This window comes from Hylobates moloch, unplaced genomic scaffold (genome assembly GCF_009828535.3).
Source record: "Hylobates moloch isolate HMO894 unplaced genomic scaffold, HMol_V3 SCAFFOLD_12, whole genome shotgun sequence".
NCBI lineage: Eukaryota > Metazoa > Chordata > Mammalia > Primates > Hylobatidae > Hylobates > Hylobates moloch.
This window is the reverse complement of record NW_026652287.1, coordinates 7,627,200-7,654,140: the sequence shown is the minus strand read 5'-3', so window position 1 is coordinate 7,654,140 and position 26,941 is coordinate 7,627,200. Positions and strand designations below refer to the sequence as shown.

At 54.2% G+C, this 26,941-nt stretch overlaps 1 protein-coding gene across 4 annotated transcripts in view; it reads right to left on the bottom strand.

The window, feature by feature from the left end:
• The window catches only part of DHX37 (DEAH-box helicase 37), a 44,462-nt gene that overhangs the window by 6,247 nt on the left and 11,274 nt on the right, over positions 1–26,941 (bottom strand). For 3 of the 4 annotated variants that reach the window (XR_004250606.2, XM_032168297.2, XM_032168296.2), the window contains exons 5-20: positions 25,408–25,556; positions 23,189–23,281; positions 20,274–20,370; positions 19,072–19,185; positions 16,674–16,775; positions 16,342–16,456; positions 14,319–14,414; positions 13,989–14,074; positions 12,865–13,009; positions 12,132–12,208; positions 11,596–11,828; positions 7,962–8,073; positions 4,806–4,912; positions 4,470–4,658; positions 1,420–1,544; positions 1,213–1,329 (exon numbers count right to left, since the gene is read on the bottom strand). Coding sequence is in view for 3 of the 4 variants with exons in the window: in XM_032168297.2 (XP_032024188.1) it covers positions 1,213–1,329; positions 1,420–1,544; positions 4,470–4,658; positions 4,806–4,912; positions 7,962–8,073; positions 11,596–11,828; positions 12,132–12,208; positions 12,865–13,009; positions 13,989–14,074; positions 14,319–14,414; positions 16,342–16,456; positions 16,674–16,775; positions 19,072–19,185; positions 20,274–20,370; positions 23,189–23,281; positions 25,408–25,556 (1,957 nt within the window). In the remaining variant the exon portion in view is untranslated. The remainder of the gene's footprint in view (positions 1–1,212; positions 1,330–1,419; positions 1,545–4,469; positions 4,659–4,805; positions 4,913–7,961; positions 8,074–11,595; positions 11,829–12,131; positions 12,209–12,864; positions 13,010–13,988; positions 14,075–14,318; positions 14,415–16,341; positions 16,457–16,673; positions 16,776–19,071; positions 19,186–20,273; positions 20,371–23,188; positions 23,282–25,407; positions 25,557–26,941) is intronic. The other variant, XM_032168298.2, reaches the window with a different exon arrangement.

The window sequence follows — 26,941 nt, the reverse complement described above, 5'->3', positions numbered from 1 at the left end:
GTGCTCTAGCCTCAGCCACCTGCTTGTCTCAGCCCCTCCCCAGAGGCCACCAGCAGGACCCAAAGCCCCCAGCAGGCAGGACTGCAGCCGCCCCTCATCCCCTCCTTCTCCCTTGGGACAAAGCCCCACATTCTGCCTGGGCAGCAGAGCATTCTGCTAGGAGACGGCCCTCCCTTAACACGCAGGTGGCCTCAGACTCAGTTCTGGTCCATGTGAAGGAAGTTGCGGCTGGAATTCCTGGGAACGTTCAATACAGGAACAGGACAGCGGTGGGTGCCCTGGCCTCGTCCTTCCCTTCTCCTGCCTGGAAGGCAGAGGCGACTAAGCCTCCAACTACCTCCTCAGCCCATGAGGTGACCTTAGGATGGAAGGCGCAGTGAATGGCAGGAGGATGGCAGCAGAGAAACGCCCTGGGCTGCTGACTCAGTGACTTCTCTTCCTTGCAACAATAAAGGTCTAATGTCACCAAGCCACTGCAACCAGCGCTGTCTGGAGGCTGACTGCAATTCTAAGCTGCTGCACCTGGAATGGGGCTGCTCTGGAAAGCCACAGCCGGAAGGACACACAGCATGGTGACAGGGCCACCACCATGTACCTGGCGCTGGGAGAAGGATCGGCTGGAAGAGAGCCATCAATTCTGGCATCAAACCCTGGGATCTGCTGAAATGGAAGGCAAATTCCCCACTAGCCTTGGGTACAAGAACGTGGCCTGCCCAGAAGAGACCCAGTGTCCACGCTGCCCTCTCTACGCATGGTCCTCTGGCCATATGTTGGAGGACATTTCCTTCCTCTCAAGCTTCCCTGGGTGTTGGTGGCAGGAAGTATTTGTGCTGCTGAGCTGAGGTAGAGTCCAGGGCAAGGCCTCATCCTTCTGCATGAGAAGGGTCTGGGGGACATGTGGGAGGGAAGAGGGGTCCAGGCCACAGTGGTGATGGAAAATGGCAGAGGGTATCGCCAGGGAAAAGGTGAAACAGAGTGACGACCTGGTGGGGGAGGGCACAGGCTGGCAGCTCTAATCTGTTAGTGCCCTGCTCGCGTGCACATTCCCTCGTGCCTGGAAAAGCTCCCCAAGTATTGATTTAGGGTTATAAATACATTTTGGTACGTAGCAAGTTTGCAAACATGGACTCTATGGATCACTTTTTTAAACATTTCAAGTGTCCAGGTCAGGTTGCCCGCTGGGTGCAGCGGCGTGCCGAAGCGGGGCCGTACCTGCGGTGGTCAGCTGGCCCCGCAGGCGCCGGATCTCCATCATGGCTTTGTACCGCAGCCCGTTGGCTTCGCAAAACTGGGGTGTGCAGCCGGCGTACTCGCAGGCTCCCACAGCACCTGGGGGACGAAGAGGGGGCATGCTCTCTCTCTGACCCATCTCAGACCTGGGTGACCCTCCCGCCACCCTCCACCGGGCAGGGCACAAACCCAGCAGCACCATGAGGTCGCCGAGCTTCAGAGAAGCCCCCTGCCCTGCCCAGGTCCTCTTCATCTGGGCCACCCGGGCCCGCTTGCTCTTCAGCCTGGCAAGCTCCTCGTCACTGGCCGCTGGTCTGCAAATACATGTACATACGTCTGGGCTGGGGTCTCAGCTGCACTCAGAGCCTCAGCTGGGGGAGCTCCTTTATTCATCAGGACAGGCTCAGAGGCCTTGTGGGGTCACTGATGAATGTAATTAAGGTATTAAGGTCCAGCTCAGAATTCACCATTGGCAGCCACCGCTGCACCATTTTTGTTTTTGTTTTTTTGAGATGGAGTCTCGCTCAGTCGCCCAGGCTGGAGTGCAGTGGCGTGATATTGGCTCACTGCAAGTTCCACCTTCCGGGTTCACACCATTCTCCTGCCTCAGCCTCCCAAGTAGCTAGAACTACAGGCGCCCACCACCACACCTGGCTAATTTTTTGTATGTTTTTTAGTAGAGACAGGGTTTCACCGTGTTAGCCACGATGGTCTCGATCTCCTGACCTTGTGATCTGCCAGTCTCGGCTTCCCAAAGTGCTGGGATTATAGGCGTGAGCCACCGTGCCCGGCCACTGCACCATTTTTAAGTAATAAAAAACTCTGCAAACTGCTTAAATAGCCACCAAGGGTGGACTGGATAAATGAATGATGCCAGTGGTTTCCAAACCTGAAAATAATACTAACACTTACATACGTGTCAGGCACAGCTCAAAGCACTTTGCTTGTGTTAACTCATTTAATTCTACCAACAATCCAATTATCATCATCATCATCATCCCCATTTTCCAGATGGAGAAAATGAAGCTCAGAGCGGTACAGTCACTTGCCTAAGGTCACACAGCTCAGAATGGCAGAGGGAGATTTGAACCATACCTGAGCTCTCAGTCACCACGCTACAGAGCCTTGACACCAGCATCACGCGGGAGTCTTAGAGATGCTGATCAGGGGATCTGGGCAGAGGCCAAGACACCTCGGTTTTCAAGACCTTACATGTGATGGTTAATTTTATATCCACTTGACTGGGCAAAGGGATGCCCAGATAGCTAGTTAAGCCTTATTTCTGGGTGTGTCTTTGAATTGGTGACTGGCATAAAGCTACTGCCCTCCCCAGTGTGGGTGTGGGCCACATCCGATCCACTGAGGGCCCAAGTAGGCAGAGGAGGTGTGACTTCGGGCTCTGCTGACTGCGTAAGCTGGGTCTTCCCTGCCGTTGATGCTCCTGGTTCTTGGGCCTTCAGACCCCGACTGAAACTGACACCACTTTCTGTTTTCTCCAGACAACCCTATTATTCTCCCCCAAGGGATTCTGACGAATAGCTGGGATTACAGGTGTCCATCACCATGCCCGCTTTTTGATTTTTAGTAGAGACAGGGTTTCACCATGTTGGCCAGGCTGGTCTCAAACTCCTGACCTCTTAAGTGATCTGCCTGCCTCGACCTCCCAAGTGCTGGGATTACAGGTGTGAGCTACCATGCCTGGCTAAAGCTTCTTTTGAAGTTCAGATGCACTGACCCTGAAAAGATACAGGACACAGAAAAGGCAAGCTGCAGGACCATCTGATCTCATTTCCTCAAATTAAAACTCTGTCCGTGCAGAGCACAGGGAAAGGTCTGGAACTGCACTGGCCAATACGGTGGCCACTAGCCACATGTGGCTATTTAAATTTAAACTATTAAAAATAAGTAAGGTTTTAAGTCAGTTTGTTGCCGTAACTGCCACATTTCACAGGTTCAGGCCACGTGTGGTTAGTGGCTGCGATATGGAATGGCCCATGCAGTGACGTGGCCTAAACAAAGTTCCTGGTTAGGGTGGGTGGGACTGGGGAGGGGAAGTGGAGGAGGATAAACAAAGAAAAACCATCCAAATCTCAAAAGATTCCCCAGTGTCCACCTAACTGCCTTCCCAACTAGTGTCTGCTTTGTCATCTGACAAGATGGTCCAAACACAGGCAGCTTGACCCTAAGGGAAGCAGCAAGCTTTGCACAAGATGCAGAGGCTCACAGAGTCAATGAAGTGACATTGTGGGCCTGCCCGTACCATTCACAGTGGATGAGAGATGGTGGCAGCCGAAGCCTGGCTCACAGCTGAGGGAGAGATGGTCAAAACTGATGGCGTGAAAGGCTGTTTCAGGAGTAATGACGTGAACGCTGAAGACTTACGAAGCCCTTGAGAAACTCAAGTTGCTTCCAGACATTTCTGCAGAAATGACCCCTTTTATCATCAAGCTGCCAAAGGCAGATCTATGCAACAGGATGCCAGGAAATTATTAAATAATTGTTCATTCTAAGAATTAGCATGTAGTCATAATCTATAAGTAAATTTTGTTAAATACACAATGCACTAAACATACTTTCAACATACTTTCACAGTCTTAGTGTCACTTTTCCTTTTCTTTTTTTAGAGAAGGGCCTCACTCTGTTGCCCAGGCTGGAGTGCAGTGGCACGATCTCAGCTCACTGCAACCTCTACCTCCTGGGTTCAAATGATTCTTCTACCTCAGCCTCCCGAGTAGCTGGGACTACAGGTATGCACCACCATGCCTGGCTAATTTTTGTATTTTTTTATACAGACGGGGTTTTACCACGTCCAGGCTAGTCTCAAACTCCTGACCTCAAGTCTCAGCCTCCCAAAGTGCTGGGATTACAGGCGTGAGCCGCCGCGCCTCGCCTTAGTGGCACTTTTCAAGGGTACTGCTTTTCCCTATTTTGGTCTATGTTTTAAATGTTTTCACTCAAAGTGTCCTTTTTCTGGAATCTATGACCCTCTGATGATCGGGGGGACCCCCCCACCTCCTAGTCTCTCTATTTGATGTGACGTATAAGGGGCAACAGACAGGGACCAACACGGCCACTGCAGAGATCAGAATACAGAAGGGCTCAGAGAGAATGAGGGTCTTGCAGGAGGCCACCCAACACGCCGGTGATTCCCTAGGAAGCTGGGGTGCAGGTCGGCTCTCAGCCCGGGGCCCCTGTGGGGACTGAGCTTGGCCCCGAGTGCCCAGCCGCTAACCTCGCACCTGTCCAGCTCCTCAAACAGCTCCCGCACCGTCATGCTGGCCACGATGGTGATGGCATAGGGCAGGCAGCCGTGTTGCCGGCTCAGCGCCAGCATCTTGGCGTAGCGGGGTGCCACAGGGAACGTGGCCATTGTCCGGCCCAGCGCAGTGATGGGGCAACTCAGCCGGTTCTTCTGCAGTTGCTTCACCCTGGAGATGGAGGTGGTGGTGGCAGTGCTCTGAGAGGATCTCTGGAGCCAGAGCTGGGAGGCCCCACGCTTGAGGCAGCTCAGGCCCAGCAAAAGGGAGAGGGCCCTGAACGGGGCAGGAACTGGGCTCTGCATCTCTTGGCCCTACCTTTCTGCTTTCTGGGGTGGTTGCAGGGCACCCAGCGCAATCAACAGCTCCTCGGCGGCAAGAAGGGCTTCCACGGAGGGGGGCGTCGGGAAGGGGAAGTTGATGACCTGGGACACAAGGAGACGTGGCAGGGACAGGGTGAATGCCAAGAAGCAAGTCCGGTGCTCTTGCTCCCTCTGTGGCAGGCACTCCCTCCACCCCCTCTCTCCGGGCTCAGCTCATGCCAGTGGGGACACAGGGGCCTGGGGCACTCTCAAAGGCCAGGTCCCAATGGAACCCCAAAGCCTCCTTCACTCACTCACATCATCCATTCACTCAAAAACACGTCCCAAGCACTGGCTAGGCACTGAGGGCTGTGCTTTGCCCCCGCTGGGTGCTTTTTTTGTTTTTTAACAGACTATTATCCTCCTAAGGACTGAGCGTCATTTGACCAGGAGGGGCCACAGGTAGTTAGTGAGGCATAATATGAATAAATTGGCCCAGTGCGGTGGCTCATGCCTGTAATCCCAGCACTTTGGGAGGCTGAGGTGGGCAGATCACCTGAGGTCAGGAGTTTGAGACCAGCCTGACCAATATGGTGAAACCCTCATCTCTACTAAAAATACAAAAATTAGCCGAGTGTGGTGGCACTCGTCTGCAGTCCCAGCTACTTGGGAGGCTGAGACAGGAGAATCACTTGAACCTGGGAGGTGGGGGTTTCAGTGAGCTGAGATCACACCACTGCACTCCAGCCTGGGTGATAGAGTGAGACCCCATCTCAAAATAATAATAATAATAATAATGTGAATAAATTTATCACAACAGCCAAAAGATGGAAGCAACCCATGAGTCTCTGAATGGAGGAGTGGATGAACAAAACGTGATCCATCCATAAAATGGACTACGATTCAGCCGCGAAAAGGAATGAAGCAGCAACACGCACTACGCCATGGATGGAACTTGAGAACAACACACTCAGGGAAAGACGCCGGGCACAAAGGCCACATGTTGTAGGATTCCATCTGCATGAAATGTCCCAAACTGGCAAATCCATGGAGAGGAGTGGGCACAGGGGCCAGGGAGCTGGGAGGTGGTGACAGATAACGGGCACATGCTTTCTTTCTGGGGTGATGAAAATGGCCATGGTGGTGATGTTTGCACAACTTTATGAACACGCTGGAAACTACTGACCCGCACACTTTCAATGGGTGACTGTGTGGTGTCTGAACTCTATCTCAATAAAGCTAGAGGCGGGGCGGTGAGCCTGCAGCAGGCACGCAGGTAGGGAGGCAATGCTAGTAACCCAGGTCTGGGGGAAGGCAGGTGGGGGCCTGCTCTGGAGCTGACTCAAGAGCCCGGGGAAGCCACTGCGGAGTTCCTACAGAGTGGACTTGATGTCACTTGTGGGAGGCACTCCTGACAGTGCTCCCAGCCACACTGAGCTCCCAGCCCAGCCCTGACACTTTTTATCCATGTGACCCACAGTCAGGCCTGTCTCAGTGCCTCAGGCTCCTCATCTGGGAAATGGGGTGATAACACTAGTAACTCCCTCCTAGAGTGGCTGGGAGGATAACCTGAGGTCACATGTGCAGAGCGCCCAGCACATATTTGGCATCCATGATTTTTTTTTTTTTTGTGAGATGGAGTCTTGCTATGTCACCCAGGCTGGAGTGCAACAGCATGATCTCGGCTCACTGCAACCTCTGCCTCTCGGGTTCGAGAATTCTCCTGCCTCAGCCTCCCGAGTAGCTGGAACTACAGGTGCCCACCACCGCACCTGGCTAATTTTTATATTTTTAGTAGCGACGTAGTTTCACCATATTGGCCAGGCTGGTCTCGAACTCCTGATGTTGTGATCCGCCCGCCTCAGCCTCCCAAAGTGCTGTGAGCCAATGCACCCGGACTACCCTGTTCCAGTTCAATGATTCTCTTGCCTCACCTCCAAGTACTGGATTATAGGACCTGTCACCATCCTGGCTTTTTTTTTTTTTTCAGGCTGGAGTGCAATGGCGCAATCTCAGTGCACTGCAACCTCCGCCTCCCAGATTCAAGCGATTATCCTGCCTCAGCCTCCCAAGTAGCTGGGATTACAGGCGTGTGCCACCACACCCAGCTAATTTTTTGTATCTTTACTGGAGATGGGGTTTCACCTTGTTGGCCAGGCTGGTCTTGACCTCCTGACTTTGTGATCCACCTGCCTCGGCCTTCCAAAGTGCTGGGATTACAGGCGTGAGCCACCGTGCCCATCCTCCCTGGCTAATTTTTTTTTTTGTATTTGTAGTAGAGACGGGGTTTTGCCATGTTAGCCAGGCTGGTCTCGAATTCCTGACCTCAACTAATCCACATGCCTCGGCCTCCCAAAGTGCTGGGATTACAGGTGTGAGCCACCATGCCCAGCCAGCACCCATGATTTTTATTAGGTGAAGAAATCAAGCCCAAAGCAGCATGTAAAATATCACACAATATTCAGAAAACCACAGTAATAAAGTACAGGATGTTCTGTGTTTGGAAACATAACTGGGACACAGGTCACAAATGGTGGACAGTGGGACAGGCTTCACCTTCTCCCTGATGATCTCAAGTATCTGAAGTTTTTATAATTTTGAACATATTAACATCCAGAAAAATCAGTGGGCACAGATGTTTAAAAGGCACTAGGAGACCATGTGAGTTCTGTCACTTATTAGATGTGTGTCCACGGACAAAAACCTTCACTTCCCTGCCTCTGTTTCCTCATCGGTTAAATGGGGATCTGAATGCCCACAGGACAGCATGCAGCATGGCACGGGGCACTGCCTGGCTCAGCCTGCCCTGGAGGAGAGGGAGGGAGGGTGACCCTAGAGGGATCCCCCCCCTCCACTGGAGGACTGGGTCGGAGAAGGCTGCAGCCAGGAAGAGCTGGCAGCACATTCTGCATGCCCCACAGACGGATAGTACACAAACAGCGTGCAGGACCCTGCTGCCTCTATTCCAGGCAGCCATCCCCTGGGTGCCCACGGGGGATGCAGCACTGGGGAGGCAGCGGTCACAGGAGCCCAGAAGCCCTGGGAGCACCTGCTGATGCACTGTTGTGCTGCAGGCCAGGCACCAGCAGACCCAGCTCTGGGCTCCCTGCCTCAGGGAAAGGGAGGTGGCCCACTGGGGTGGCTGAGAGCGGGGCTGGGGGCAGCCACTGACCTTTTCAACGTTGAGAGCCTTCATTTGAAGGATTAAGTCTTCAACAGGCCTCCGGGTGATTTCTGGAGGAGGAAACTGCTCGAAGTCACCAAAAACCGCAGATGAATACAGCCTGGACAGAGAGAAACCGGGACAACAAACACAAAACTCACACCAAAAACCGCAGATGAATACAGCCTGGACAGAGAGAAACCGGGACAACAAACACAAAACTCACACCAAAAACCACAGATGAATACAGCCTGGACAGAGAGAAACCGGGACAACAAACACAAAACTCAGCCACGCCACTGGGACTGGATCTTGACCTGACAGCAGGCACACTGTTTCACCTCTTCCTGCCTCGTTCTCCTCACCTGTGAAATGCAGCTCAAATTGCAGCTGCCTCGTAAGGAATTGGTGAAAATTAATTAGATATTATTCCACAGGCTGGGTGTGGTGGCACACGCCTGTAATCCCAGCACTTTGGAAGGCTGGGGCGGGCGGATCACTTGAGGTTAGGAGTTCGAGACCAGCCTGGCCAACATGGGGAAACCCCATCTCTACTAAAAATACAAAAACTAGCGAGGCGCGGTCGCGTGAATCGGGAGGCTGAGGCAGGAGAATCACTTGAACCCAGGACGCAAAGGTTGCGGTGAGCCAGATGGCGCCACTGTACTCCAGCCTGGGCGACAGAGCAAGACTCCATCTCAAAACCAAAAGAAAAGGTATCATTCCACTTAAAACAGGGGATGGTGCATAGCACTCTACACTTTAACTACAGTTACTTCTTACTGGTTTTCTTTGTAAATTTTCTACTTTTGTAATTAACATGTAGCCCTGACGAAAGGAACAGCAATAAAGCTATTTTTTACATACACGCACACACACACTCATACACACAATTACAGCACACGGATTAGGAGAAAATATTTGTCAATGACACATCTGATTAGGACCTAATATCCAGGTTATATAAAGAACTTTTTTTTTTTTTGAGACGAAGTCTCGCTCTGTCACCCAAGCTGGAGTGCAGGGGAGTGATCTTGGCTCACTGCAACCTCTGCCTCCCAGGTTCAAGTGATTCTCCTGCCTCAGCCTCCCAAGTAGCTGGGATTACAAGTGCATGCCACCATGCCCAGCTAATTTTTGTATTTTTAGTAGAGACAGGGGTTCACTATGTTGGCCAGGCTGGTCTTGAACTCCTGACCTTGTGATCTGCCCACCTCAGCCTCCCAAAGTGCTGGGATTACAGGCATGAGCCACAGCGCCTGGCCTAAAGAACTCTTACAGATCAACAATAAAAGGACAAATAACCTAATTAAAAATGAACAAAAGATCTGAATAGGCAGTTCCCTAGGAAGATGCATAAAGGGCCAATAAGCACATGAAAAGAGTCCATCATTAGTCATTAGGGAAACATATAACCAAAGCCACAATGTGATACCACTTCACACCCACCAGGAGAGCTAGGCTCAAAAATACTGAAGCTTTCATATTAAAAAGAAAGTGAGGGCGGGGGAGGTAGGGGCACCCGTTCTCAGGACCAGGGCAGGGCTGTGTGTGACAGGACATAGTCACACATTAAAACAAAACAAAACAAAAAAAACACCTGAAGCCAGGCACAGTGCCATGTGTCTCTACTCCCAGCTACTTGGGAGGCTGAGGCGGGAAGACTGCTTGAGCCCAGGAGGCGGAGGCTGCAGTGAGCTATACTTGGGCCACTGAACTCCAGCCTGAGCAACAGAGTGAGACTTTGTCTCTCAAAAAAACCCCCAGCAAAACAAAAATATTAAAAATAAGTGTTGGTGCTGGCCATGCGCGGTGGTTCATGCCTATAATCCCAGCACTTTGGGAGGCCGAGGCAGGTGTTCAAGACCAGCCTGGCCAACATGGTGAAACGCCGTCTCTACTAAAAATCTAAAAAATTGGCCGGGCACTGTGGCTCATGCCTGCAATCCTACCACTTTGGGAGGACGAGGCAGGTGGATCACCTGAGGTCAGGAGTTCGAGACCAGCCTGGCCAACATGGTGAACCCCCATCTCTACTAAAAATACAAAAATAAGCTGGGCGTGGTGGTGGTCACCTGTAATCTCAGCTACTTGGGAGGCTGAGGCAGGAGAATTGCTGGAATCCTGGAAGCGGAGGTTGCAGTGAGCTGAGACTGAGCCATTGAATTCTAGCCCAGGCCGACAACAGAGAGACTCAGTCTCAAAAACAAAACAAACAAACAAAAAAATTATACAGACATGGTGGTGCATGCCTATCATTCCAGCTACTTGGAAGGCTGAGGCAGGAGAATTGCTTGAACCCGGGAGGCAGAGGTTGCAGTGAGCTGAGATTGCACCACTGCACTCCAGCCTGGGTGACACAGTGAAACCCCATCTCAAAAAATAAAAATAAAAAAGTGCTGGTGAGGATGTGAAGAAACTGAAAACCTCATTCACTGTTGGTAGGCATGTAAAATGGGGCAGCTGCTGTGGAAAACAGTTTGGTGGTTCCTCGGTAAGTTAAACCAAGAGTTACCATACGGCCCAGCGGTTCTCTTAGGTTCCACTGCAAGAGCAATGAAAACGGAGCCAGACAAATCCTTGCACCTGAGTGTTCAGAGCAGCACTATCCACAATAGCCAAGAGGTGAAAACAACCAAACGTCCACCAGCTGATGAACAGACAAACAAAACTCGGCACATCCATATGGTGCGATATCATTCAGCCACGGGCAGGAATGGGGTGCTGACACCTGCCACCCAGAGTGAGCCTCGAAAACTCACCGTGCTGAGCGGCAGAGGCCAGACACGAGGGGCCACACTTTGTATGACTTTATTGCATTTATCTGAACTGTCCACAATAGGCACATCCCTAGAGACAAAAACTAGTGGACTGATGCTTGTCACAGGCTGGGGCGGGGAAGAAACGGGGGTGACTGCAATGGCCATGGGGTTTCTTTTTGGGTTGATGGGAAGTTCTGACATTGATTGTGGTGATGGTTGCACAACTCTGTGACTGTCCTAAAAACTCCTGGATTGTACGCTTTAAAATTATGCACTTTATGGTATGTGAATTATATCCTGATCAAACTGTTAACAAACAAACAGCACTCAAGAGCTGGACCTGACCTCAGTAACAAAATAAAGAAACAGTGGCCGGGCACGGTGGCTCATGTCTGTGATCCCAACACTTTGGGAGGCCAAGGCAGGCAGATCACGAGGTCAGGAGATCGAGACCATCCTGGCCAACACAGTGAAACCCCGTCTTCACTAAAAATACAAAAATTAAAATAAATAAATAAATATAATAAAAATACAAAAATTAGCTGGGTGTGGTGGCGCGCACCTGTAATCCCAGCTACTTGGGAGGCTAAGGCAGGAGAATTGCTTGAACGTAGGAGGTGGAGGTTGCAGTGAGTCGAGATCACGCCATTGCACTCCAGCCTGGGTGACAAGAGTAAAACTCCATCTCAAAAAAAAAAAAAAGAAATAGTGTGAGTATCTGAAAGCCAGCAAAACGGCTGGGGAGCACCCCAAAGTCACAGGGGCCCAGCAGGACACGGGACGCACTACAGATGGAGGCGGGGTCAGCGTCCTTCCCTTGTTCCTCAGTGGCTATTGCAAGGCGGCACCAACGTCCCTGAGGAGGAGCCTGGGTGACCCACCTGTAGCAGTGGCCGGGCTCTGTCCGTCCTGCTCTGCCCGCTCGCTGGTCAGCTGATGCCTGGGAGACCCAGGTGACACGGAAGGAGGATACACCAGTGACGCGGTCATAGTAGCGCTTCTTGACCTTCCCACAGTCCACCACGTACTTGATGCCAGGGATGGTAAGAGACGTCTCGGCCACATTGGTGGCCACAACACACAACCGAATCCCCTCCGGTGGAGGCTTAAAGACCTAGGATTTGGGGAAGGGATGGCAGGAAAACACCAGAATCGGGAAAGAAATCATGGAATGGAGGCTCAAGGACAAAGCCAGCCAGGCTGGTGTGCGGGAGAGGTAGCAAGGACAAGCCATCCCATCTGGGACCCAGTGCCTTGGGGGAGGGTTCCCTATTCTCCAAAACTACCCCAGTATTCCTCAAAACTCTGGGGATGCTGATCAAACAGCAGACGGAGAGGACCACCAAGGGCTTGACCAACCCCACTGCAATGCCCTTAAAAGTGCCCCAAAAGCTGGGCACTGGCCCAGCACGGTTACCTGTGCTTGCTTCTCTGGGGCCAGCAGAGAGTACAGCGGGAGCACGTGAAGCGGGAGGGAGGCGTCGGGCTGCTCGCCTGGAGGGAAAGCAGAGGCCACTGGCACCCGGGCCGGGACAGATGCCTGCAGGCAGGAGCCGGCCACAGGGGCCCTGCACCCCCAGGCTGCTCCACCAGAGCTCCGTTCTTTGCCCTGCTGCGGAGGCTCCCCTTGGGACCAGCCAGGCCAAGCCTGGGGGGACTGCTGACATTCCCAGGGGATCTCATCTCTACTGCCCTGAACCGGATCTGAATCCCTGTGCTGCACAATCTCCTCCTCCAAACCCCTGGCATGGATCCCGGGGGCCTGACTCCACTCCTCGTTTCCTGGCAGCATTGGTGGGATCAGGCTGAGCCCATACTGGGGTACTCTCTGCTGCCCCACTCAGCCCCTGGCTGGGCACAGCAGGGCACTGGGTCCGCCTACATTCAGGGGGCCCCTGCAAGCACACGGAACTGGGCAATACCCCCGGACCCTGGAGGTCTGCGTCCCTCAGCAAAGGGGTTGGCAGCCCCCATTACATTCAACTCGGCAAATGTTCGAGGCCTCCTCGTGCCGGGCAGTTTCAAGAACTCAGGAAGCATCGGGGACAAAGCTGCTAGAATCCCGGTCCCCGGGGAGCCCACAAACGCTCTGGGCACATCCTCAGGGCAGAGCTAATGAACGTGAGCAGGAAGCGGTGCTAGGGCCACACCTCCATCTTGCCCGCCATCCCCTAGGTCCAGATCGAGGTCGGAGTCCAGGGCCCCCTCTTCCTCATCCACTTCTGCCTCCCTGTCCTCATCGCCTTCGCCTGCCGGTAACACCGAGTAATGATCCAAGTTGATCTGGGGCAGCACCTACGGCGAACAAGACGTAGACACCTGGGCTGCAGGGATCCTGGGTGTGAGGACGCGGCACGTGCAGGAAGACAGGTGCCCTCGCATAGAAGCCCCAGTCCACACCCATGGGCCGTGCAACCCGGGGCAGGCCACATAATTCTCTCTTCCTGCCTGAGTTTCCCCACCTAAACATTGGGGATATCATAGACGTTGTCTCTCAGGCTGGTGGGAGGGTTGTGTGAACACACGTGAGGAACCTGGATCGCTGCCTGACACATCAGTAGTGCAACAGGCAAGTCAGAGACGGCTGAGTGCTTACGCTACTGTCACGGACCACAAGACCCACGGCGCCTTCACGCAGAGGCTAGAGTAAAGCCCCTCCCAGCCCAGCCATCCCAGAGTAGCTGGGAGTACAGGTGCACGCCACCGTGCCTGGCTAATTTTGTATTTTTAGTAGAGACAGGGTTTCACCATGTTGGTCAGGCTGGACTTGAACTCTTGACCTCAGGTGATCCACCTGCCTCGGTCTCCCAAAGTGCTGGGATCACAGGCATAGCCACCACGCCCGGCCTTCTTTTCCCTTCCTGAGACAGAGTCTCGCTCTGTTGCCCAGGCTAGAGTGCAGTGGGACCATCACAGCTCACTGCAGCCTTGACCTCCTGGGCTCAGATGGTTTTCCCGCCTCAGCCTCTGAGCAGCTGGGACCACAGGCATGTGCCACTGCACTGAATTAATCTAAAAAATTTTTTGTAGAGACATGGTCTCACCATGTTGCCCAGGCTGGTCTCAAACTCTAGACCTCAAGTGATCCTCCCACCTTGGCCTCCCAAAGTCCTGGAATTATAGGCATGAGCCACTGTGCCCAACCAGGAACTGGATTTTTAATTTCATTTTATTCCAATTACACTTAAACCTAAGCAGCCACATGGGGCTGGCAGCCCCCATCCTGGACAACGCAGCCTGACTCTCCAGGAGTTCCTGCCAGCCTCCAACGTACCTCGGCCCGCGCCTTCTTGGCCCTGGCCCTTGACTTCTTAAACTTCCGCATTTCCTCCGCCGAGTCTTTCTGATCGTTGTCCTTTTCTGGGAGAGGGGCAGGTTGGGGAGAAAGGCGTCTGTGGCCGGCATGGTCGCCAGCACACTGCTCTTTGTTGTTCAAGGCACGGCCACTCAGTGGTGGACATTTATTCGGGGGTGAGGTGGGGCACGGCAAAGGTGCTGATGCTTCCAGAAGGAAGCTCAAAGGCGGGAGCTGCACCCCAGCCAGGGAGCACGAGGCCAAGCCCAGCGGCTCAGGGCAGAGCGCTGGTCCGGGCGTCCTCTTTACCTTGTGGCCGGGCTCTGGAGGGTGGGAAAGCCTTCCTGAGCCTGCGGCACAGCGCATGCACCTCAGCCTGCCCTGTCAGGAACACCAGGATGCCACCTGTGGAAAGAATGGGCCCCTCTGTTATCCATCAGTCACTCAACAAACATTTGCTTAGCAAGGAGCACCTGCCAAGCCATGCTCTGAGAGGCAAGGTTCCAGGAATAATGGGGGAGGACAGGAGTACACAGACAGAGATGAGCAGGAGGCAGCACCGCCAGACTGAAGGACCTGCCGCCAGGGAGTTCAACAAACACGGCGACCGCACAGCCCAGCAGCACCACTCCCAGGAACAGACCCAAAAGCCCTGAGAAGCATGCTCACGCAGAACCCTGCACACCACACCCAGGACAGCGCCAGCGCCACAGCTGCCCTGAGACCCGAGGCTGTAGGAAGGCTCACTGCCCAAGCTCCCGCCTCACCTCCTGCCAGCCTCAGTCTCCCAGAGAATGGATGGGAGCCCCAAAAGGCCGTAAGCAGAGCAAGGACAGAGCATCATGAAGCAGCGACCTCGGCTTCCTTGAAGGACGAGGTCAAGCTTGTTGGGAAGCACCCCCACAGCTCCTTGCCTCCCTAACATGAAGAAAGCCAGCCTTGGGCCGGAATTTGGCACACAAGAGTCTCTGGCTAGGCTGGGTGCAGTGGCTCACACCTGTAATTCCAGCATTTTGGGAGGCTGAGGCAGGCAGCTCACCTGAGGTCAGGAGTTCGAGACCAGCCTGGCCAACATGATGAAACCCCATCCCTACTAAAATACAAAAAATTAGCTGGACGTGGCAGTGTGCGACCAGTGTGGGACCTGTAATCCCAGCTACCTGGGAGGCTGAGGCAGGAGAATCGCTTGAACCCGGGAGGCGGAGGTTGCAGTGAGCCAAGATCTGCCACTGTACTCCAGCCTGGGCAACAAGAGTAAAACTCCGTCTCAAAAAAAAAAGTCTGGGCCGGGCACGGTGGCTCATGCCTGTAATCCCAGCACTTTGGGAGGCCGAGGCGGGTGGATCACCTGAGGTCAGGAGTTTGAGACCAGCCTGGCCAACATGGTGAAACCCCGTCTCTACTAAAAATACAAAACTAGCTGGGCGTGGTGGCACGTGCCTGTAATCCCAGCTACTAGGGAGGCTGAGGCAGGAGAATCGCTTGAACCTGGGAGGCGGAGGTTGCAGTGAGCCGAGATCGCGCCATTGCACTCCAGCCTGGGCAACAAGAGCGAAACTCCGTCTCAGAAAAAAAAAAAAAAAGTCTGGCTGGAAGCAATCACAATCTATTCACACAGAAAGGTCACATCCAGGCCAGGCGCGGTGGCTCACACTTGTAATCCCAGCACTTTGGGAGGCCGAGGCGGGCGGATCACGAGGTCAGGAGATCGAGACCACGGTGAAACCCCGTCTCTACTAAAAATACAAAAAGTTAGCCGGGCGTGGTGGCGGGCGCCTGTAGTCCCAGCTACTCGGAGAGGCTGAGGCAGGAGAATGGTGTGAACCCGGGAGGCGGAGCTTACAGTGAGCCGAGATCGCGCCACTGCACTCCAGCTTGGGTGACAGAGCAAGACTCCGTCTCAAAAAAAAAAAAAAAAAAAAAAGAAAGGTCACATCCATTTCAGTAACATGAGGTGGGTAATGGAGCAGATATGATGGGGACAAGGCAGAACTGTGAAGGGTATCCGTGACTCTTGGGGGGATGTGCCTGTTCCCCTGCAGTGTCTATGGTCACCTGCCAGCACTGGCCCGGGCCCTGTGGGTTTTTCTGCTTATCAGATGGGGACAGATGGCAAACTCTACCATCTGGTAGCTGCTGAAGCCTCATAGTATTTTGAGTGGAATAAGGCAGGACAGGTGTCATGAACACTCTGGAATAAGTGAGGAAGCCGAGGCCTGGCAGGGACAAGGGACTTTTCTGAGCCACTCGGAGATGGGCCCTCCCACACTCGTGCCTTCAGCGAGGGTTTAGGAAGGGAGGCTTCCTTCCCCTGACCCGGCCAGGGCCTCACCTGCAGGCAGCATCCGGTGGATCTTGCAGACCTTCCGGAAGCACTCGCCACTGTAGTCTTCCAGCGGTGTCCGCTTGTTGAAATGCACAGTCACTGGGAACTGCCTGGATTCCACCTGTGGGACGCCCAGGAAGGCATGGGGAGTGGGGGGGCACGGGCTTCGGCCCAGGGCTGCCTTCCCTTTCCCCATTATTCCGAATCAAGGTTTCTAACACCCCCTCCAAGCTGCTGTCAATCCCCCACGTGACCAAGTGAGGTCCCTCAGGAGGCTCCCGACACCAGGGCATCCTTGTGCCATCCGAGCACAAAGAGGACATGGGACCCCGCGTTACCTTGATGACTGGGGGCGGCTTGGCGAAGAGCCGCGGGTTCTGGGTGAAGTCCTCCACCCGCAGCGTGGCAGACATGATGAGCAGCTTGAGTGGCAGGTTCCTCTGCGGGAGGACAGGCTCGGTGACCAGGGCCCCAGGACCACAGCTGGGTCTGAAGCCTGGAAAATCGTCATGGGGGTGCCCTGCTGCCCACCCCATTTCCAGCCCCCACCCTCTGCCCCTTTCTGGATGCCAAAGGCTCCTTGGAGAAAGTGAGTCAATAGCGGGACCTGCCGCTCCCAGGGTGGTGGCTTGTTCCAGGGGGTCTTTCAGAGTCAGGCTTTGATGGTGGAATATGAGGCAGGCGGGCTGAGACGGGAACCCACCCAACCCAGCTCCCACCTGACACCAAGATTCACCGAGTATCTGTGCTGGAGGCTCAGGGAAGAGCTGCCTGATTCTCTGGGGTCTATTGGGGGTGGGAGAGAGCTCCCAAGAGCTCCCTGGTCCCCAGGCCGCTCAGCAACGCCTAATGGCCTCATGGTGAGCTCTGCCTCAAGCCCTTGCTGCCTTTGCTGCTATGAAACCCCAAACCCAGAAGCTAAGGAGTGGCCAGAGCACCTCTGTGGGAGGCATGACACCCAGCATAGGCCCCTCTCTTGCCCCACAGTGACCGTCCCTGTCTGCCTCAGCCCCGTGCCTTCCTGACCCCACCTCACCCTCTTGCTTGGCCACCCCAGACTCCCTGATGCCTCCAAAGACATCAACCAAGACCACAGTGAGATGTCACTGTCCACCCACAGGGATGTCTAGAATAACAGAAATGGAACAGGACAAGTGTAGGCAGGATGTGGAGAAACTGGAAGCTCTGACACTGCTGGGGGGAAGCACCATGGAATTCTGCAGCCGCTGTGGGAAATCATTTGCAAATGGTTACACACAGAGTGACCATGGTGCAGCTTCTTGGGAGGCTGAGGCAAAAGGATTCCTTAGGCCCAGAAGGTCGGGGTTGTAGTGAGCTGTGATTGCACCACTGCACTCCAGCCTCAGTGACAATGAGACCCTGCCTCGAAAAAAAACAAAAACAAAAACCACCACCACCAAAAACCGTAAAAGGCACAGGGTTTCTTTTTGTTTTTATTTTTCAGATGAAGTCTCACTCTCTCACCAAGGCTGGATCGCGGCGCGATCTCGGCTCACTGCAAGCTCCACCCACTGGGTTCAAGTGATTCTCCTGCCTCAGCCTCCCGAGTAGCTGAGATTACAGGCATGCGCCACCAGACCTGGCTAATTTTTTGGTTTTTCAGTAGAGACAGGGTTTCCCCATGTTGGCCAGGCTGGTCTTGAACTCCTGACCTCAAGTGATCCACCCGCCTCAGCATCCCACAGTGCTGGGATTACAGGCGTGAGCCACCGCACCCGGCCTAGGGTTTATTTTTGGATTGATGAGTGACAAAATGTAAAACTGTGGTGATGGCTGCACACTCTGTGAATGGACTAAAAACCACTGAATTGTACATCTGAAAGGACGAATGATATGAAATGTGAATCACAGTCCAATAAAGCTTGTTACCAAAAGAGAAAAGGCACCAGGCAGATGCCCGCCCCAGGACCTTTGCACTGCTCTCCTCCAGTCAGACTTCTCCTCGCTCTGCGATGCACGCCGCTCACTCCCTCCCTCATTCAGCCCTCCACTTGAGCTCAGAGGTCACCTTTTGGGTGAGGCCCTCACTAGCCCTGCATCCTCCCTCCACTGCCCCCGGCTTTGTCTGTCACTGGCTCACATACTCTGAGTCTGCGTCCTGCCTGCCACCTTTGCTGAAGTGGAGGCCCCAGGAGGGCAGGAACTGTTAGAACAAGACAGCGTCTTGTTCACTGTCGATTTTCAGGGCCTTGAATGTGGCCAGGCTCACGGCACATGTGGAGCGCAGGCCCCTCTCCCCGCCGGGAGGGTGGGACAGGCCTACTGCACGGAGCCCCGCCCCAGGGTGGCACCCACCAACTCAGCAGGCCCCTGTGTCAGGTTGGGGCAGGGAGATGGAGAAAGAGGCCCTGGGGAGCCCCTCTCAGAGCTCCGGGAGCCTGACCCTTGGCTGGGCAGGCCCACCCGCTCTACTGATCCCAGAGGCCTCATCAACCAGCCCCACTGCGCCTGGCCAGGCATCAACACTTCTCCTGAGCCTCTTGCTTCGGATGGGGAGAAGGACACCAGTTTATGAGGCTGGCGCCGGGGCGGTGGGGAGGGGATCACACAGGGGCTGTTCCAAGATTCACGGCCCAGGGAGACCTTGTGCTCGGGGGACCTGCTCATGGCAGCAGCCCAGGGTACAACGGGGAACAGGTGAAGGGAGCCCAAGCCTCTGACAGAGCTGGGGGGGCCCAGGGCCCGGGGGTCCCCAGCACCCGCCTCCTGCGCTACCTTGGCCCGGAGAGCCACAATGCGGGACAGGAGGCCGATGAGGATGTCGGTGTACACGCTCCTCTCGTGGGCCTCGTCGATGATCACCACCTTGTACCGCAGCAGCAGGAAGTCCTGGGGGGAGGTCCAGGGGTAAGGCCCACTCTTCCAGCCTGAGCCCCAAGGGCCGCTTCACGTCCCAGAACCCCCACTTGAGGAGACAGTGTGAGAGGAAGGGCAGCTGCTCTTCATCAGAGGTGAGCTGCTCAACTCGAATGCCCGCAGGGCGGGAGGGCAGGTGGGAAACGGACATGAGATGTGGGGTGGGGCTGCGGGCAGTCAGCCAGCAGGTGCCGCGCAGACAGGGGCCGCCCAGACCCAAACTGCATCCACCGCCACCCCCAGGAGTCCCAGTGGCCTCAAAGCCAGGAGGGCTGGAATCACCTTTGCCATCCCCCTGGGAGACTGGCCCTGCCCAAGGGGATGTCACAGCCAGCACAGAGCACAGCTTCTTCACCAGACAGCAGTCCCCCACCCGGGCCCTGCATGCTCTCCAGACACACGTGCCACCCACTTGACCGAATGGCTGGCTCCCTAGGAAGCGTGGGGTGCTTCTCCAAGGCCCAAGTGGGCTGACCGGGGAGGCAGCAGCTGGGGTTCCCATTTACAAACGGAAAGTCCTTGGGATGCAGCTTCTGTGGCCAGGGACCGTGAAGATGCTCAAGGGCAAGGCCCAGCGGCCCCTCCCCTGTCCCTCAGCCTGAGGCTGGTACCCCACTCCGAGTCTGGTACTGCCCCTCACCAAACGCAACTGGACTCGAAGCTCCCAAGAGGGGGCTATGTCTGGGTCCCCCGCAGGGCAGAGCCTGCACACCACAGGCGTTCAGTACACCCTGGGCAAGGCGTGAACTCTGTGAGTCAGTCATAATAAAAATATAAGTTCACATTTCATGAGCACCTTCTAGGTACGGGCCACTGTGCTAAGGTGTTAGCATGCACTCTACAACTTCCACTTCAAAACGATCCTCTGAGGAATGCACCAACATACTCATCAAGAAACTGAGCTTGGAGAGGTTAAGTAACTCACCCAAAGTCACACAGCAGCAGCGTGGGAGTGCTGGATCAACAGGTGGCTCGCCGGCTGCTCAGATCCCAGGTAACATCCTAGCACCCCGCCCCCATGCCCACTGGCCTTGCTCTGTGAGCCAGGATCCGCAACCAACCTTCTGGATTTCTTTGAGCAGCACACCATCTGTCATGAACTTGATTCTGGTCTCCTCTGTCACATTTCCTTCATACCGGATCTGGTAGGAGACGACCCTGTGTGGGCAGAGTTCGGTTTAGGGCAGAGCCGCGCCTGGCTGGGGCTGTCGCCACGGGGCCACTACAAGGCAGGCCGTGGAGCAGGCAGGCGGCTTGAGGGCAGGGCCCGCCAGCAACCCGAAACAAGTCCCAGACATCTCCCCAGTCCACTCTCCCCCTCCAAAATCCTGGTTTCTGAAGGGAAGGGAAGGAGCTGTTGAGGGCAGCTGAGGAGCCAGGCCCTGAACACCTCGGCCAGAGCCCTCCTCGAATGGCGACTAGGCCAGGAGACGCCGGGGAGACCTGCACATGGGCTGGAGTGTGTTCCGGAGACTTCACAGACTTGGCAACTATCATCGGGGTACTGCAGCTGTGTGTGTTTCACAAAAAGTCCTTGTCTTAATTCAAAAATTAGCCTGGTGTGGTGGTGCGCACCTGTAGTCCCAGCTACTCAGGAGGCTGAGGTGGGAGAATTACTTGTGCCCAAGAGGTTGAGGCTGCACTGAGCAAAGATGGCACCACTGCACTCCAGCCTGGGCGACAGAGCCATCTCAAAAAAACAAAAAATGGCTCACGCCTGTAATCCCAGCACTTTGGGAGGCCAAGGTGGGTGGATCACCTGAGGTGAGGAGTTCAAGACCAGCCTGGCCAACATAGTGAACCCCATCTCTACTAAATACAAAAATTGGCCGGGCACCTGCAATTCCAGCTATTAGGGAGGCTGAGGTAGAATTGTTTGAACCCAGGAGGCAAAGGTTGCAGTGAGCCAAGATCGCACCACTGAACTCCAGCCTGGGTGACAAAGTGAAATTCCGTCTCCAAAAAAAAAAAAAAAAGAAAGAAAAATTAAAAAAATTAGTTCTTATCTCTCAGATCTGTACAGCAAAATATTGAGGATAAAATAAGGTATCTAAGATTTGCTTCTAAACAGTGATGGGGAGGGGGGCCAGGAGGAGAATACAGACCCAACAGGGTAGGGCAGGAGTTGACAATTATTACAACTGGGTCTTGGTACCTGGGGGCTCATTATACTATCCTTTCTACTTATGTATATGCCCCCCCCCCCCTTTTTTTTTTTTTGAGATGGAGTCTCACTCTTGTTGCCCAGGCTGAAGTGCAATGGCATGATCTCGGCTCATGGCAACCTCCACCTCTCGGGTTCAAGCGATTCTTCTGCCTCAGCCTCCCGAATAGCTGGATTACAGGCATGTGCCACCACACTCAGCTAATTTTTTTGTATTTTTAGTAGAGATGCGTTTTCTTCATGTTAGGCTAGTCACAAACTCCCAAACTCTGGTGATCCGCCTACCTCGGCCTCCCAAAGTCCTGGGATTACAGGCGTAAGCTGCCATGCCCAGTCCCCCAATTTTTTTTTTTTTTTTTCTGAGACGGAGTCTCACTCTTTCACCCAGGCCAGACTGCAGTGGCGCTATCTCAATCTCGGCTCACTGCAAGCTCCGCCTCCTGGGTTCACGCCATTCTCCTGCCTCAGCCTCCTGAGTAGCTGGGACTACAGGTGCCCACCACTGCGCCCGGCTAATTTTTTGTATTTTTTGAAGAGACAGGGTTTCACCGTGTTAGCCAGGATGGTCTCGATCTCCTGACCTCGTGATCCACCTGCCTCGGCCTCCCAAAGTGCTGGGATTACAGGCGTGAGCCACTGCACCTGGCCGCCCAGTCCCCAAATTTTTATAATATTTAACAAGTTAAAAAAGAGGATGAGGCAGCTTTTTCTAGACACCCGCTGACTATGCACGGAATTGTTCAGGAGGATGTGCAGGAGACGGGCAGTGGTGGCTGCTACTGGAGAGGAGGCAGGGCATTGGGTGAGAAGGGGCCCCCAGTACTCCATCCCTGCCTTAGTGTCCTCCCAGCCTAATGTACAAAGACAACAAGTCCCCCAACTGGCATGCTGACCCAGGAGCTGGTGGCTCTGTCTGGTCCACCACCACGTCCTGAGAGCCCAGGACGGGCCTGACACACTAGACGCTGCCTAGTAACATCTGATGAGTGGGCAGATGAGGCAGGCTCTCACTCTGTGCTCTTTTGTGCCTTCTGGATCTGAGACCATGTTGGACATGTTAGACACAGGCCTCTGCATTATAAACACATGCTCCCAGCCATTGTAAAGCAAGTGCTATACCTGCCTGTTCAAGGTTACTTTCCAAAGCAACTTTCCTACAGACTTACTGCCAGAAGACTTTTTTTTTTTTTTTTTTTTGAGACAGAGTTTCACTCTTGTCGCCCATGCTGGAGTGCAATGGTGCGATCTTGGCTCACAGCAACTTCCGCCTCCTGGGTTCTCCTGCCTCAACCTCCCGAGTACCTGGGATTACAGGCATATGCCACCACACCTGGCTCATTTTGTATTTTTAGTAGAGACAGGGTTTCTCCATGTTGGTCAGGCTGGTCTCGAATTCCCAACCTCAGGCGATCTACCCGCCTCGGCCTCCCAAAGCGCTGGAATTACAGGCGTGAGCCACCACACCCGGCCAAGATTTTGTACTTTAGAACCTTGAGTTTTAGATTAACCCGGCAATGCTAGGTACTAGCTCCGTGACTGCCTGCATCTGGCCCCCTGCTCTGTTCTCGAGCCCCTGGATGCACCACTGTGTCCCCTCGGCACACTATGCAGGATGTAAGCCTGCTTGGAGGCCCCCTGCTTGGGCAGGTCCTGGAAGGCTGTCTCCCACAATGATTCCCAGTGCTACATGCAGAGGTGACACTCCACCCAGCACCCTCGGCACAGATGCTGCTCACCTCCTCCTGGGCTTCCCACGTCTGGGCAAGGCCACAGGACCACCCCATAGTCCGCCCCAGGAAGTAGAGCCCTCACCGCTGGGACAGATTCATCTCCTTGGCCACTCGCTGGGACATGGCCATGGCGGCCACTCGGCGGGGCTCCGTGACACCGATGATGCTGTCTTCACTGGGGGAGGAAGAACATGGCCATCAACAGTGTGCGGCCCCACCTGCTCATCCCAAAGCCTCATGCAGTTCCACAGCAAGATTTGCCATACTGACCTGGCGCTCACCCAGGGGCCGTGGGAAACAATGCCAGATTGCACTACTTTTAACAGCAAAGGGAACAGCCCAAAGGCCAACAACACACAGAAAATGGTTCGACATTCACCATGCAGCAGACACCAGGCAGCCGCTAGAAGGAACAGGGCCTGGGGGAACCAGGCTGGGAGCTCTGTTTGCCCCAGTCAAGCACAAGCTCCTCCAGATACAGGAACCCGCCAAGCCGATGGGTGGCTGGTCCCACCTCTGTGGGAACATTAACGCCACAGGCCTGCGGCTGCTCTCCCTCAAAAGGCTGTTGACGGGGCTGGCCCTCGCTGGGTGCCTGAACCTGTACAACAGGAGAGCTCCCTCCATTCCCTGTAAGTGCGGGGCCCACTGTGCCCAGGCTGTTTGTGCAAACAGGGTGGTTTATGCCGGACACCTGCTTTCCTTTTAGGCATCTAGGATTTCGTTCCTGCCAGGCAGGGCGGGCTTAGGCGACCCCAGTAACGGCAGTGGCCCCTGAATCCCTAACAAGCTTCCCTGGTGAAGGATAGTTCCTGTGTGGCTACTGGAGAATCCAGTGCCTCCTGTGTGAGTCCACCAGGAGGGGACTCTGGAAGCTGGAGATGGGCATCCCCAGAACAGCCCAGGTGCCACTGCCTTCTGCTGATCGCATCCTTCGCTGTAATATACCATAGCCATGTGCAGGATAACATGCTGAGTCCTGGGAGTCCCTAGTCAATCACCGAACCTGCACATGGTCTTGGGGACCCCAACACACATAGCTCAAAAGTGCCAATAGCAGGCTACACAGTGAAAATAGTAAGCACAGGCTGGGCGGGGTGGCTCACGCCTGTAATCCCAGCACTTTGGGAGATCCAGGTGGGTGGATCACATGAGGTCAGGAGTTCGAGACCAGCCTGACCAACATGGTGAAACTGTCTCTTGGCCGGGCGCAGTGGCTCATGCCTGTAATCCCAGCACTTTGGGAGGCCGAGGCAGGCGGATCACGAGGTCAGGAGATGGAGACCATCCTGGCTAACATGGTGAAACCCCGTCTCTACTAAAAATACAAAAAAATTAGCCGGGCGTGGTGGCGGGCGCCTGTAGTCCCAGCTACTCGGGAGGCTGAGGCAGGAGAATGGCGTGAACCTGGGAGGCAGAGCTTGCGGTGAGCCGAGATTGCGCCACTGCACTCCAGCCTGGGCAACAGAGCGAGACTCCATCTCAAAAAAATAATAATGATAGGCCGGGCGCGGTGGCTCACGCTTGTAATCCCAGCACTTTGGGAGGCCGAGGCGGGCGGATCACGAGGTCAGGAGATCGAGACCACGGTGAAACCCCGTCTCTACTAAAAATACAAAAAATTAGCCGGGCGTGGTGGCGGGCGCCTGTAGTCCCAGCTACTCGGAGAGGCTGAGGCAGGAGAATGGCGTGAACCCGGGAGGCGGAGCTTGCAGTGAGCCGAGATTGCGCCACTGCACTCCAGCCTGGGTGACAGAGCGAGACTCTGTCTCAAAAAAAAAAAAAAAAAAAATAATAATAATAATAATAATAAAAAGAAAAAAAAAAAAAAAGAAACCGTGTCTCTGCTAAAAATACAAAAATTAGCTGGGTGTGGTGGCGGGCGCCTGTAATCCCAGCTATTCAGGAGGCTGAGGCAGGAGAATCGCTTGAACCCGGGAGGCAGAGTTGCAGTGAGCCAAGATCACACCACTGTACTCCAGCCGGGGTGACACAGCAACACGCTGTCTCAAAAAAAAAAAGGAAAAAAGAAAATAGTAAGCACATAGCTCTATGTGCCAGGAATTAAGTGTGCTATGCAAGTTCACTCACTTAATCCACATGACAACCTTGTGAAGTAGGCGCCATTATTCCCATCTCACAGCTGGGGCCCAGAGAGGTTAAGTAGCTTGTCTGAAGTCACACAGCACACACAGGGCAGATCCAGGATTGGATCCTGGGGAGCCCAGGCTCTTATCGACCTTTCGGGGCATCTCCAGTGTCACTGAGGGACCCAGAGAGAACCCTGTGTCCAGCCCCTACCTGCTGTAGCCTGCTTCATAGAGAAACTGAGGCACCTGTGTGGTCTTCCCGCTGCCAGTCTCGCCACACACGATGACGATGGGGTGCTCGGCCACAGCCTCCATGATTACTTGTTCTTCAGAGAGAATTGGGAGCTTCAGCCGTTCTTCCTGGAAGGAGAGGAAGTCAGCACTTAGGAGCAAGACTATAGACAGTGATGTGACCTCCAGGAAGGTGGCAGCTGACACATGGGTGCTGAACAGATGTGCCTGCTGGGGAACAGAGGCCTTGACACCTGGGGAGGGGACCAGATACCATGGTCCGGGAGAGACAGAGACAGGGACCGCATCCTTCAGGACACCAGGCCTGACATCCCCAGGCACAGCTTGGGTGGGGCAGCGCAGTCTCTCAGAGATACGGGAACCCTCGGCTGTTGCTGGCAGGAGTCTCAGTTAATGGCACAGCCACTTCGATAAATAATCTGGTGCGAATTTTCTCAAAGTTAAGGATGTGTGGCCCTGTGGTTCCTCTCCTAGGTACATATTCCAGAGCAGGGGCTTTCTACATTTTTCCCTATGACTCATGGAAAGAAACACATTTTATATCATAACTCAGTACACACACAGGCACGTATATGTATCGTATATGGAAGGAACAGTTCTGTGAAACATGGCTCACCCTAATGTGTATGCAATGGCGCGATCTCGGCTCACTGCAACCTCTGCCTCCCGGGTTCAAGCGATTCTCCCGCCTCAGCCTCCCGAGTAGCTGGGATTATAGGCACACACCACCACAGCCGGCTAATTTTTGTATTTTTAGTGGAGAAGGGGTTTCACCAGGTTGGCCAGGCTAGTCTTGAACTCCTGACCTCAGGTGATCCGCCCACCTTGGCTCCCAAAGTGCCCGGATTACAGGCGTGAGCCACCATGCCCGGCCAACAAGCTCATACCCTTAATTTTGTTCTATTTCTATTCTATTCTATTCCACTTGTATTTATTTACTTTTTGAGACAGAGTTTCACTTTTCTTGTCCAGGCTGGAGTGCAATAGTGTGATCTTGGCTCACTGCAACCTCCACTTCCCGGGTTCAAGTGATTCTCCTGCCTCAGCCTCCCGAGTAGCTGGGATTACAGGCACCCACCACCATGCCCGGCTAATTTTTGTATTTTCAGTAGAGATGGGGTTTCACCACATTGGCCAGGCTGGTGTCAAACTCCTGACCTCAGGTGATCCACCCGCCTCGGCCTCCCAAAGTGCTGGGATTACAGGTGTGAGCCATCGTGCCTGGCGTCCTTTTTTTTTTTTTAAATATGAGGCCAGGCATGATGGCTCACGCCTGTAATCCCCGTGACTTGAGAGGCCAAGGCAGAGGATTGCTTGAGGCCGGGAATTCAAGACCAGCCTGGGCAACACAGCCAGACTCTGTCTCTACAACAAAATAAAAATAAAAAAGTTAGCCAGGCATGGTGGCACACATCTGTAGTACCAGCTACTCAGGAAGCTGAGGTGGGAGGACTGCTTGAGCCCAGGAGGTAGAAGCTGCAGTGAACTGTGAT